At 42.4% G+C, this 13,945-nt stretch overlaps 1 protein-coding gene across 1 annotated transcript in view; it reads right to left on the bottom strand.

The window, feature by feature from the left end:
• Nucleotides 1-1,022: 1,022 nt before the first annotated feature.
• The window catches only part of LOC112072155 (synapse differentiation-inducing gene protein 1-like), a gene marked incomplete at its 3' end in the record, with an annotated part of 65,345 nt that continues 52,422 nt past the window's right edge, over nucleotides 1,023-13,945 (bottom strand). Inside the window, exon 3 of the mRNA XM_070439677.1 lies at nucleotides 1,023-1,160. Within this exon, the coding sequence (XP_070295778.1) occupies nucleotides 1,023-1,160 (138 nt within the window). The remainder of the gene's footprint in view (nucleotides 1,161-13,945) is intronic.

Below are 13,945 nucleotides of genomic sequence, written 5' to 3'. Positions count from 1 at the left end.
TTCAATAGCCAGAGACAAAAACCCTGATCTTACCTGTTTCAATACACAGAGACAAGATCCCTGACCTTACCTTTTCAATACGCAGACAAATACCCCTGACCTTACTGTTTCAATATGCAGAGACAAATACCCCTGATTAATTATACTTACGTTTCAATACGCAGAGACAATATCCCTGATCTTACCTGTTTCAATACGCAGAGACAATACCCCTGATCTTACCGTGTTCAATACGCAGAGACACAATATCCCTGATCACCTGTTTCACATATACGCAGAGAGACAATATCCCTGATCTTACCTGTTTCAATCGCAGCAGACAATAGTCCTGACTTACTGTTCAATACGCAGAGGCAATATCCCTGATCTTACCTGTTTCATACGCAGAGGCAATATCCCTGATCTTACCTGTTTCAATACATGTGGCCAAGTGCTCAAGACAGGCTTGATGAAAACTACCGCCTGCTAAAACATTCTTTCTTTAATTTGATTACATTGTGAAATGCGTCGTCAATTATGTAATGTTGATGTTCAGTCAACTTTAATGGGTAGTGCAAGTGTATTACCTAATGTGAAAACAGTGTAATGAACTGGAATTTTACAGTATTGTAGCATACTACATTCAAAGGACAATTTTGAAACATTGGATTTGTTAATAGATTAAGGTGTTAATATAACTAAATAGAGAACATTTCATTATGTAGTGTTTCGGGTGATTTAAACCAAATGTACTTATATTTCACAGTAAACGTATATTTTTGGATCAATGGTTGTGAACGATGTCTACCAACATTTTGTTTTTGTAAAATCAAAGGTTTTGAATGTAAGACTGGCTGCATTACAACTGTTACCAGTTTGTAGTTTTTTTGTACTGAGAGTTTTTGAAAATTCACTGCATACTTGTGAAAATAGTACCAAAGCGATAAAAAAGGAAACTGTAACCCCAGGAAAGGTGGTGTATAACAGGTACACAGAGTGTGTGTGTGTGTGTGTGTATGTTAGTGTGTGTGTGTCCTGCTTACCCCCTGGGAGAAGTAGAAAGCAGCGATGCCCAGGGGCCAGAAGCAGCATAACATGGAGAAGATAGCCAGGCCCAGATGGTCTCTGGGTGGGATCACTATGAAGTTATCTTCACTCTCGCTGTCGCTGGAGCAGTCCGTCTGAAAAGAGACAAACACTGTAAATATTAGTTCACCACCATTACAGTTCACATACTGTTTATAACATGATGAAGTTGTCCTCACTGTCACTGGAGCAGACCATCTGGCAGGGGGGAGGAGGGGGGAGAGAGAAACTGTCAGGGGTCTCTCATTGATATAGTTAAAGCGATAGTTAAATCAACATTACATAGTTATTCAAGTTTGAAGTTAAAGCGATTGTTCAATCAAATACTAAAACCATATTTTATTTTTCACACGCTTGGTAAACAACAGGTGTAGACTAACAGTGAAATGCTTGGTGTCACGTTCCTGACCTGTTTTCTGTTGTTTTGTATGTGTTTAGTTGGTCAGGACGTGAGCTGGGTGGGAATTTTATGTTGTGTGTCTAGTTTGTCTGTTTCTATGTCCAGCCTAATATGGTTCTCAATCAGAGGCAGATGGTAATCGTTGTCCCTGATTGAGAATCATATATAGGAGGCTTGTTTTGTGTTGGGATTTTGTGGGTGTTTGTTTCCTGTCTCTATGATTGTCTGCACCAGATAGGTCTGTCTCAGTTTTTGCACATTTGTTATTTTGTATTGTTGTTTGTAGTGTTTCACTTGTTCTTTATTAAACATGTTTAACACTAGCCGCGCTGCACTTTGGTCCTCTCCTTCACCCCTGGAAAAAAACCGTTACACTTGGTAAACAACAGGTGTAGACTAACAGTGAAATGCTTACCGATGGGTCCTTTTACAACAATGCAGAAAGAAAGATAAAGGACAAAAATATACAATACAAATAGAAATAGTGACAAGAGGAATAAATACACAACAAATTACAATAACTAGTATTAAATTACACGTCTATGATATCAGAAGTTTCTTTGTTTCACTGTGGTGATCGTGCAGGGGTACAGGTATTAGAAGGCATATAATTGATATTCATCGAAGCCAAGATATTCCGTGATCAGTAGCTGAGTGATGTGCAGGGGGTATTCAGGCTATATTTCAGGAACGAGGACGGTAATTTATTAACAGAGGAAACGTACGTGTAGCTGAGTACCTAATTTGTGCAGGGGTACTTGACGCTACTAGATAATGACCACCTGGTGGCTCCTATATCGTTTCAATTATACACGGAAGGTAATGTACTGAGTCAATGTGCAGGGGTACGAGTATAACCACGGCTATATACGGAAGTCCTGTACTGCAGTCAACTGTTGCAAGGAGTACGGGTAATATAATATCAGGGAGTACATGGTGCTGGAGTCGTGTGTTCCGGGGTATGAGGTAATAACACCGCTATATACATGGAGGTTACAGTAACTTTGAGTCCATCGTGGAGCGGGTAACTAGGTAATTGAGGTTGCCTATGTACATTATAGGCAGGGGTAAAAAGTGCTCGGCCAACAGGCATAGATAAAGTGACTGAGCTGATAGCAGCAGCGCATGCTCGGTGAGTGTGACTACAGTGCTGTGTGTGTGTGTAGTGTTGTGCTGTGGTGTGTGGTGGGTGCATATGGATGATGTGTGTGAGGTTTTTTAGTGACTGTAGGTTGTTTGGGGTTTGTTGTGGCAGGGTCTTAGTTATTGCTGTTGAGTAGTTGTGGGTAGAGTTACACAGGTGATGTAGGGTAGAGTACAGTGTCGTAAGAATGCGGTCGAGGTCCAAGCTCTGTAGGTGGGTGGGTTCCAGTTTGATGCGTGTGTGTCAGAAAGTCACATGGTGTGCGGTGTAGAGTCCGGTTGTGGGTAGAGTCAGTGCTGTGGTAGAGTCCAGGTTTGATAGTTGTAGATAGGTCGCAGAGAGAGCTTTGGTAGCTCGTAGATACAGTCCAGTGGGTGTGTGTATGTAGGTCACAGTGGTTGAGGGTTTAGAGTGCCACGCTGTGGTGGGTAGTGGAGTCCAGTGTGAGGGGTAGAGTCGCTAGTGGGGGTAGCCAGTGTTGGTACGCGAGTGCTTGGTGTGGAGTAGAGAGTCCAGTGTGGTGGGTAGAGTCCAGTGTGGGTGGGTAGAGTCCAGGGTGTGGAGTGGGTAGAGGACCAGTGTGGGTGGGTAGAGTCCAGTGTGGTGGGTAGAAGTTCCAGTGTGGGTGGGTAGAGTCCAGTGTGGTGGGTAGAGTCCAGTGTGGTGGGTAGAGTGTGGTGGGAGAGTCCAGTGTTATAGTTATACGGGGGATCATTGGTTTGGTGCATTCATAAAGGGACAGTTCACCCACATTACAGGAGGAAAGATACACTGTTAAAGGGATAGTTCACCCACATTACAGGAGCTGAGATACACTGTTAAAGGGACAGTACACCCACATTACAGGAGGAGAGTGACACCGTTAAAGGGACAGTGATACACTGTTAAAGGGACAGTACACCTACATTACAGGAGCAAAGATACACTGTTAAAGGGACAGTTCACCCTTCACTGACATTGCAGGGTCATATAGGGTGAATCTGAAATGTAAATACTTTTTGGCCAGAGCCAAAAACATTTTACATCCAATATCCTCATATTAAATCCCCAATCCTCTAGGGAAGAGACAAGCAAGGTCCTGTGCCAGAATACCAGTTATATGACTGTGTGATGTATACCTGAACTATAACTCCTAGTCATTACAGAAGTCCTTTGTACTGTAGCTGGGAACTGGGGATTGGGGATTTATGATGCAAGGATTTTCATTTTTCATTTCCATCATCACAGGAGCGACATTAACCCTTGTGCATTGCTGAGAAAGAAACGCCATCCATTGTGGGTCAGATTGACCCACACATTTTTAATTTTAACACACTCAAGACAGTCAAAGTAAAAACAGCCAAAACTAGATTATGTCTTGTCACTTAAACAGTGTTGTTTAAGTGTTCCCTTTATTTTTTTGAGCAGTGTATTTAACTATTTTGTTAAACATATTTCCTTTCTCACAAACAAGCATTTTCTGTTTGGAGCTCATTGTTGAGTGTCCGTGTCAGAGATCTGCTGCTTAGCACTGGGAAAGAAAAACTTGGGAAAGTTGACTTTCACCCAAACGTAATTATAAAAGTGCATCCAGAAGCAAAACAAAACTAAAAAAACATCAGAGACAGTTGTTTATTTTGGACCTGTGCAAATATCTATACACATCTTCGTATACAAAATCTACACAGACATTCCACACCACATCAGTGTGTCCGCATTTTAAAGTTAGGTTCATGGCCCTAAATGAGGAAAGTTATTTCATTTCATGGAGAAAAAAAAGAGGTTAACTAATATTTTGGGAAACTCAAACGTGGAAATGAGTCAAATTTACCTGCAACATAATACGAGGATTAAAATATAGTGTGTATCTGTTCCAAATGGAACCCTATGTCCTATATAATACGCTACTTCAGGCCAAGGCCCATAATGCACTATATAGCAAGGGTTGCGCTCAATTCGGAATTTTGGAATTGACTCCCATTCAACTCATGAGTTGAAATTCAAAATTGAAATTGGCCACACTACACAGGACGTAGAATTGGAATTTTTTTGAGTTTGAGTGACAGGAAATATAATTTATAATTCAGTGCACTCAGTCGTAGAACACGAGAGTTTCATTGACTCTGACAGGTCACAACTTTCAGATACCAAAGTTTATATCACTTTTCTCCGGAAACAATATTCACATACACTTTTAACCTAAGTGCTTACAATAGCCAATTCTATTTTCTTGACAACCAATGCCATTCTATTATATCGACAACCATTATTATATTATATTACATTTGTGGAGTGATTGAAAAACGAGTTTTAATCACTACAACCTAAGTGTATGTTAACTTCCGACTTCAACTGTAGATTTGTATAGACTATACCTAATACAGAATAGAGGAAGCATTTGGATTTCATTTCATTCAATTCTATTTCCCTTAATACAAATTCATATTTAAATTCTGTTTACTACTTCAATTCAAAATCAAGAATTGATTAGGCATTCTGAATTCAATATCTGAATTGAGCCCAACCCTGTGGGAAGGGAGGATGTAACAAAGACAAGGGGGATATAGAGAGAGGCAATGAAAAGAGAGAGAGCGAGAGTGTGTGTGTGTGTGTGTGTGTGTGAGAGCGATACAGAGAGAGGAAGGACAGAGAGGAGAGGAAGAGGTAATTAGCAAATAAGTCTAAGTGTTTTATCATAAAACCACAGTCAGTCATTGAAGGGCAAGACCCTCTGATTGTCCTACACAAACAGACACGAGGTTGAGGGATATACAGTCAAAATCTTTTTAACCGCCTGAGTTCCATCTGTGCTTTATGAATTTCTTAACACAATATAACCCAGCCGAGATGATCTATACTTTTCATTTATTTCTACAGTAGAGAGAGAGAGAGAGAGAGAGGAGAGAGATAGAGGACAGAGAGAGAGATAAAGAGAGAGGAGAGAGATAGAGAGGAGAGAGAGAGAGGAGAGAGAGGGGAGAGAGAGAGAGAGAGAGACCAGATATAGAGAGACAAGAGAGAGAGATAACATCCTGCACACACACATGCAGACAGACACCCACCCAGTTCACTGTCACGCGGTGTAGCTAGCGTCCTGACAAGTAACCACAGAGTAATAGATGGCTCTATTCCATCGCCATGACAGCAGAAACAGTGAAAGGTCTGGGTAATTTATGTTGCCAAATTGCCTCCACAGCGTGGGTGACATGAGACGACCCACTCCTTTCTTTTAGGCCAGGGACCTCACAATACAATATGATCACAATACTTAGGTGCCAATATGATATGTATTGCAATTCTCACGATTCYATATGTTTTGGGATTCGATGTTCCAAACATATTTCTAACTACATGTCTGCTGCAGAGATACAAGAGAGATCATGAGAACATTTGTTTTGATCAGTCATGGGGAAATTAAAGTGCTTAAAACATGTTGGCTCACAATTATTATTTTTTATCTTGCGAAAAAAACGACAGGATTAAAAATAGCGTAGTTTTGGCACAGGTACAGCCAACGAGAGCCAGCTAATGCTACCAATAAGTGCCTTTGGAAAGTATTCAGACCCTTTGACTTTTTCCACACATTTTGTTACATTACAGCCTTGTTCTAAAATGGATTATATATATATAAAAAGATCCTCAGCAATCTACACACAATACCCCATAATAACGAACTGAAAACCTGTTTTCAGAAATAGTTTCAAATGAATAAAACTTCAAAACAGAAATACCTTATTTACATAAGTATTCAGACCCTTTGCGATTAGAATCGAAATTGAGCTCATGTGAATCCTGTTTCCATTGATCATCCTTGAGATGTTTCTTCAACTTGATTGGAGTACACCTGTGGTAAATTCAATTGATTGGACATGATGTGGAAAGGCACACACACCTGTCTATATAAGGTCCCACCGTTGACAGTGCATTTCAGAGCAAAAACCAAGCCATGAGGTCGAAGGAATTGTCCRTAGARCTCTGAGACAGGATTGTGTCGAGGCACAGATCTGGGGAAGGGTWCCAAAACAWTTMWGCAKCATTGAAGGTCCCCAWGAACACAGTGGYCTCCATCATTCYTAAAYRGAAGAAGTTTGGAACCACCAASACTCTTCCTAGAGCTGGCCACCYGACCAAAACTGAGCAATCGGGGGAGAAGGTCATTGGTCAAGGAGGTGACCAAGAACCCGATAGTCACTCTGAGAGAGCTTTAGAGTTCCTAAACTCTAAACTCACGCCACCAATCAGGTCTTCATGGTAGAGTAGTCAGATGGAWGCCTCTCCTCAGTAAAAGGCACAACGGCCCGCTAGAAGTTTGACAAAATGCACCGAAAGACTCTCAGACCATGAGAAACAAGATAATCTKGTCTGATGAAACCAAGATTGTACTCTTTGGCCTAAATGCMAAGCGTCACATCTGGAGGAAACCTGGCACCATCCCTACGGTGAAGCATGGTGGTGGCAGCATCATGCTGTGGGGATGTTTTTCTATGGCAGGGACTGGGAGACTAGTCAGGATCGAGGCAAAGATGTACGGAGATAAGTACAGAGAGATCCTTGATGGAAACCTGCTCCAGAGTGCTCAGAATAGGATGAAGGTTCACCACCCAACAGGACAACGATCCTAAGCACACAGCCAAGACAACACAGGAGTGGCTTCAGGATAATTCTCTGAATGACCTTGAGTAGCCCAGCCAGAGCCCGGACTTGAACCCGATCAAACATCTTTGGAGAGATCTAAAAATAGCTGTGCAGCAACGCTCCCCATCCAACCTGACATAGTTTGAGAGGATCTGCAGAGAAGAATGTGAGGGGGTCTGAATACTTATGTACATTTATGTTTAATAAATTACCCCCAAAAATATAAATTCTGTTTTTGCTTTGTCATTATAGGGTATTGTGTGTAGATTGATGTGGGGGGGGAAAAAGTATTTTATACATTTTTGAATAAGGCTGTAACGTAACAAAATGTGGGAAAGGTCCAGGGGTCTGAATAAAATGTATCTACCTCAAATACCTTATTAATATCTATCCTGAAGGGGTATGAAGAATGACTTATTGTTTTGTATTGTATCTGTTTTCTTACAAATCGATACTTGGAGTCAAATATCAATATAATATTGTCCAAAATACTATTGCGATATGTAACAATACGGCATCACGGACTTTCGTTTTCCCTCCCTCCTCCTTACTTTACTTCATCCTCGTTTCCCTCCTCCTTCACTCTTACTTTCATCCTCGTTTCCCCCCTCCTTCACTCTTTACTTCATCCTCGTTTCCCTCCCTCCTTCACTCTTACTTCATCCTCGTTTCCCTCCCTCCTTCACTCTTTACTTCATCCTCGTTTCCTCCCTCCTTCACTCTTTACTTCATCCTCGTTTCCCTCCCTCCTTCACTCTTTACTTCATCCTCGTTTCCCCCCTCCTTCACTCTTTACTCATCTCGTTTCCCTCCCTCCTTCACTCTTTACTTCATCCTCGTTTCCCTCCCTCCTTCACTCTTTACTTCATCCTCGTTTCCCTCCCTCCTTCACTCTTTACTTCATCTCGTGTCCCTCCTGCCTCGTTCCAGTGATCGTTCCTCCTTCCTTCCACCTCTGTCGCTCCCATAGCTCCCTCCTTCTCTCCCTTTTCCACTCTGCGACTCTCCTCCTCTCCCTCTTTCCACTCTGTGACTGTCTCCTTCCCTCCTCCTCGTTCCACTCTGTAACTCCCTCCTCCCCTTCCCCTCCTTCTCCCCCTTTCCACTCTATGACTCTCTCCCCCCTTCCTTCCCTCTCCTACCTCTCTTTCCACTCTGTGACTCTCCTCCCCTCCTCAACTCTCTCTTCCCCTCCTCTCTCTCCTCCTCCTTCTTTCCACTCTGTGACTCCCTCATCCCTTCCCTCCTCCTCTCTCTGCTCCCTCCTACTTATCTTCCTCTTTTCACTATATAACTCTCTCCTCTCTTTCCCTCCTCCTCTCCCCCTTTCCACTCTGCATCTCCCACCTCTCCGTCTCCCACCTCTCAGTCTGGTTCTCTATCACTTCTTTCTCCTCTCCTTCCCTGTTGCACTCTGTGTCACAGTCTCTCACCTCGATGTTCTGTATAACACTTCTCATGTTCCAAATGATCGATGCCTAGACAGCTGTCTCTCTATGTAAATGTTTTTCCAGGTGATCGATGCTTAGACAGCTGTCTCTCTATGTAAATGGTGTATGTATCTCATATAATATGAGTAATGATACTTCACAACCTGCTACTTGACTGTCTGTTTTTACACCGTAATTAATGTTTCTCAATACAACCCCCCCCCCCACTACTTAATCAACAGATACAGAAAATATATGCACATTAACATATGAGGTGAGAGATATGAGAAAATCTGAGGCTAAGACATGTCGGATAGCTTTATACTTGCAGAGACAGAGAGAGAGACACAGAGAGAGACAGAGAGAGCGACAGAGACAGAGAGAGACAGAGGCACAGAAAGAGACAGACACAGAGAAAGACACAGAGAGATAGACAGAGACATAGAGAGACACAGAGAGAGAAAGAGACACAGAGAGAGACAAAGACACAGAGAGAGACAGAGACACAGAGAGAGACAGAGACACAGAGAGAGACAAAGACAGAGAGAGCGACAGAGACATAGAGAGAGACAAAGGCACAGAGAGAGACAGAGACACATAGAGAGAGAGATACAGAGAGAGACAGAGACACAGAGAGAGACAGATAGACACAGAGAGAGACAGAGACACAGAAAGAGACACAGAGGGAGAGACACAGAGAGAAAGAGAGAGGGAGAGACACAGAGACACAGAGAGAGACAGAGAGAGACAGAGACACAGACTGAGAGACACAGAGAGAGACCGAGAGACACAGAGAAAGACACAGCGAGAGCGACGGAGTCAGAGGCGCACGCACACACACACTGACAAGTGTGCAGGCGGCAGATACCCTAGAGGTTAGCCAATCTGCCCTTGAGCAAGGCACTTAAGCCTAATTGGTCCAGGGTTGCTGTCAATAATGGCTGATTCATGGCCGTGACCCCACTCTCCAAGGGTGTCTCAGGTGGAGTTGGGATACGAAAAAAACCATTCGTACAGGTTACCCACTGAAACAGGACAGATATAAACAGCGGCRAGCTTCCCAGTGACATGACCCTACCAGATGAGCAAAATGCTTTCTATGCTTGCTTCGAGGCAAGCAACACTGATCCATGCATGAGAGCACCAGTTGTTCCGGACAACTGTGATCACACCCTCCGTAGCCGATGTGAGTAAGACCTTTAAAAAGGTTAAAATCACAAAGCCGCAGGGCCAGATGGATTACCAGGATGCATACTCAGAGCATCCGCTGACCATCTGACAAGTGTCTTCACTGACATTTTAAACCTTCTGCCTGCCCCAGTCTGTAATACCTTCAAACAGACCACCAAAGTCCCTCTGCCCAAGAAAGCCAAGGTAACTCTAAATGACTATCGCCCCGTAGCAMTCACATCTGTAGCCATGAMATGMTTTGAAAGGCWGGTCATGGGTCAAATCAACACCATCATCCCAGACACCCTGGACCCACTCCAATTCGCATACCGCTCCAACAGATCCACAGATGATGCAATCCATATTGCACTCCGCACTGCCCTTTCCCACCTGAACAAGAGGAACACCTATGTGAACATGTGGTTCATTGACTACAGCTCAGCGTTCAACACCATAGTGCCCTCCAAGCTAATCACTAAGCTAAGGAACCTGGGAATGAACAGCTCCCTTTGCAACTGGATCCTGGACTACCTAACGGACAGCCCCCAGCTGGTAAGGATAGGCAACAACACATCTGCCACACTGACCCTAAACACGSKGGCCCCTCAGGGGTACGTGCTTAGGCCYCTCCTGTACTCCCTGTTCACCAACRATCATTATTAMATTTGCTGATTACACAACGGTGGAAGGCCTGATCACCGATGACAATGAGACAGCCTATAGCGAGGAAGTCAGAGACCTGGCAGTGTGGTGCCAGGACAACATCCTCTCCCTCAACGTGGACTACAGGAAACACAGGGCCGATCACTCCCCCACTCACATTGTCGGGGCTGTAGTAGAGCGGGTCGCGGACTTCAAGTTCCTCGGTGTCCACATCACTAAGAATCTATCATGGTCTACAAACAACAACACAGTCGTGAAGAGCACATGACAACACTCCTCAGAAGAGAAACTCCCCAAATACAGGTGTGGCAAGGTTGTAGCATCATACCCAAGAAGACTTGAGGCTGTAATTGCTGATAAAGGAGCTTCAATAAAGTACTCAGTAAAGGATCTGAATACGATATTTCCGTTTTATTTTTTTATTTTTATTTTTTACTGTTTTTTGCTTCGTCATTATTGGGTATTGTGATGTCATTATGGGGTATTGTGATGTCATTATGGGGTATTGTGATGTCATTATGGGGTATTGTATATAGATTGATGCCAAAAAAAAAACGATTTAATCCATTTTAGAATAAGGCTGTAACGTAACAAATTATGGAAAACGTAAAAGGGGTCTGAACACTTTATATATGCACTGTATAGACAAGTTATACTTAGGTCATTGTTTTATTTTTTATTATTAAGTGTTTTACTTCTCTATTATGTCTCTATTTTATTTGTCTCTGCATGGTTGGGYCCATCAGAAAGCATTTCACTGTTAWTATACCTGTACACCTGTTGTTTATGAAGCATTTGACRGATACAAKTTGATTTGATTAATTTGTTACTGCTGGTCACATTATGAATGTTTTTTATTCTCTGGAGTATTGGGTTGTTCTGACCCAGTGCAATAGTCACAAGATGACATTGTGCTTTTGGTTAATGGATCGGTTGGAGGGTAATGCTGTTTGGAAATGTAAGGTGTGATATGATATATGCAGCCTGATATGATATATACAGTCTGATGTGATATATACAGTCTGATATGATATATTGCAGCCTGAATGATATATACGAGTCTGATATAGTATACAGCCTGATATGATATACAGTCTGATGTGATATATACAGTTGATATGATTATAACAGTCTGATGTATATATACAGTCTGATATGATATATACAGTCTGATATGATATATACAGTCTGATATATGATATATACAGTCTGATAATGATATACTGCTGATAGATATTCAGCTGATATGATATATGCAGTTGATGTGATATATACAGTCTGATATGACATATACCAGTCTGATAAGACATATACAGTCTGATATGATATCATCTGGTATGATATATACAGATCTGATAAGACATATACATCCTGATATGATACATACAGTCCTGATAAGACATATGAAGTCTGATATGATATATACAGTCTGTTGTGAGTTTTTATGGACATATTCAATCTCTCCCTATCCCAGTCTGCTGTCCCCACTTGCTTCAAGATGTCTACCATTGTTCCTGTACCCAATAAAACAAAGGTAACTGAACTAAATGGCTATCGCCCCGTAGCACTCATTTCTGTCATCATGAAGTGCTTCGAGAGACTAGTTAAGGATCATATCACCTCCACCTTACCGGCCACCCTAGACCCACTACAGTTTACATACCGCCCTAACAGGTCCACAGACGATGCAATCGCCATCACACTGCACACTGCCCTATTCCATCTGGATAAGAGGAATACCTATGTAAGAATGCTGTTCATCSACTATAGCTCAGGATTTAACACCATAGTACCCTCCAAGCTCATCATTAAGCTCGAGGCCCTGGGTCTGAACCCTGCACTGTGCAACTGGGTCCTGGACTTCCTGACATGCCGCCCCCAGGTGGTGAAGGTAGGAAACAACACCTCCACTTCGCTGACTCTCAACACAGGGGCCCCACAAGGGTGTGTGCTCAGCCCCTTCCTGTACTCCCTGTTCACCCATGACTGCGTGGCCATGCACGCCTCCAACTCAATCATCAAGTTTGCAGACAACACAACCATAGTAGGCCTGATTACCAACAAWGATGAGACAGCCTACAGGGAGGRGGTGAGGGCCCTGGCAGAGTGGTGCCAGGAAAATAACCWCTCCMTCAAYGTCAACAAAATGAAGGAGCTGATCATGGACTTCAGGAAACAGCGGAGGGAGCACCCCCCTATCTACATCGAYAGGTCCAAAGTGGAGAAGGTGAAAMRCTTCAAGTTCCTGGACGTACACGTCACTGACAGTCTGAAATGGTCCACCAACACAGACAGTGTGGTGAAGAAGGCGCAACAGCACACTGCCTGCCCTCTGGGACACCTATAGCACCAGATGTCACAGGAAGGCCAAAAAGATCAAGGACATCAACCACCCGAGCCACGTCCTGTTCACCCCGCTATCATCCAGAAGGCGAGGTCAGTACAGGTGCATCAAAGCTGGGACAGAGAGACTGAAAAACAGCTTCTATCTCAAGGTCATCAGACTGTTAAATAGCCATAACTAGCCGGCTACCACCCGGTTACTCAACCCTGCACCTTAGAGGTTAAAGGGACAGTGGACTAACACCTGTAACAGCCTGTAAAAAAAGGGACAGTACCAAATACCACCCCACACTACACTTACGGCATGAGCGCAATTTACGGATACACACTCTGTTTAAAAACAAGGGACAGTGTTCACACCCTTACTAACCTCTTTACCTACTGTATTTATTTATTAATTTATTTTGCTCCTTGCACCCCATTATTTCTGTCTCTACTTTGCACTTTCTTCCACTGCAAACCAACCATTCCATTGTTTTTTAAAGTTTTTATTTTACTTGCTGTGTTGTCTCACTTCGCCTCCATGGCTTTTATATTTTTATTTATTTATACATATATTTGTTTGCCTTCACCTCCCTTATCTCACCTCACTTGCTCACATTGTATATAGACTTATTTTTTTTTTTCTCACTGTATTATTGACTATATGTTTGTTTACTCCATGTGTAACTATGTGTTGTTGTATGTGTCGAACTGCTTGCTTTATCTTGGCCAGGTCGCAATTGTAAATGAGAACGTGTTCTCAATTTGCCTACCTGGTTAAATAAAGGTTAAATAAATAAAAATAAAAAAATATCAAATAAAATAAAATCTAATTGTATTGGTCAGTACACACATATTTAACAGATGTTTTTGCAGGTGTAGCGAAATACTTGCGTTTCTAGCTCCAACAGTGCAGTAGTATCTAACAATTCACAAACAATTAACAAATCTAAAAGTAAAATAATTTTGAATAGAAAATATATAAATATTAGGACGAGCGATGTCGGAATGGCATTGACTAAAATACATTAGAATAGAATACAGTATATACATATGAAATGAGTAAAGCAGAAGTAAACATTATTAAAGTGACTAGTGATTAGATGTCTATGTATATAGGGCAGCAGGCTTCTA

The sequence above is a fragment of the Salvelinus sp. IW2-2015 genome, unplaced genomic scaffold (genome assembly GCF_002910315.2).
Source record: "Salvelinus sp. IW2-2015 unplaced genomic scaffold, ASM291031v2 Un_scaffold1841, whole genome shotgun sequence".
NCBI lineage: Eukaryota > Metazoa > Chordata > Actinopteri > Salmoniformes > Salmonidae > Salvelinus > Salvelinus sp. IW2-2015.
The sequence above is the reverse complement of the archived record's forward strand: the minus strand, read 5'-3'. Positions and strand labels throughout refer to the sequence as shown.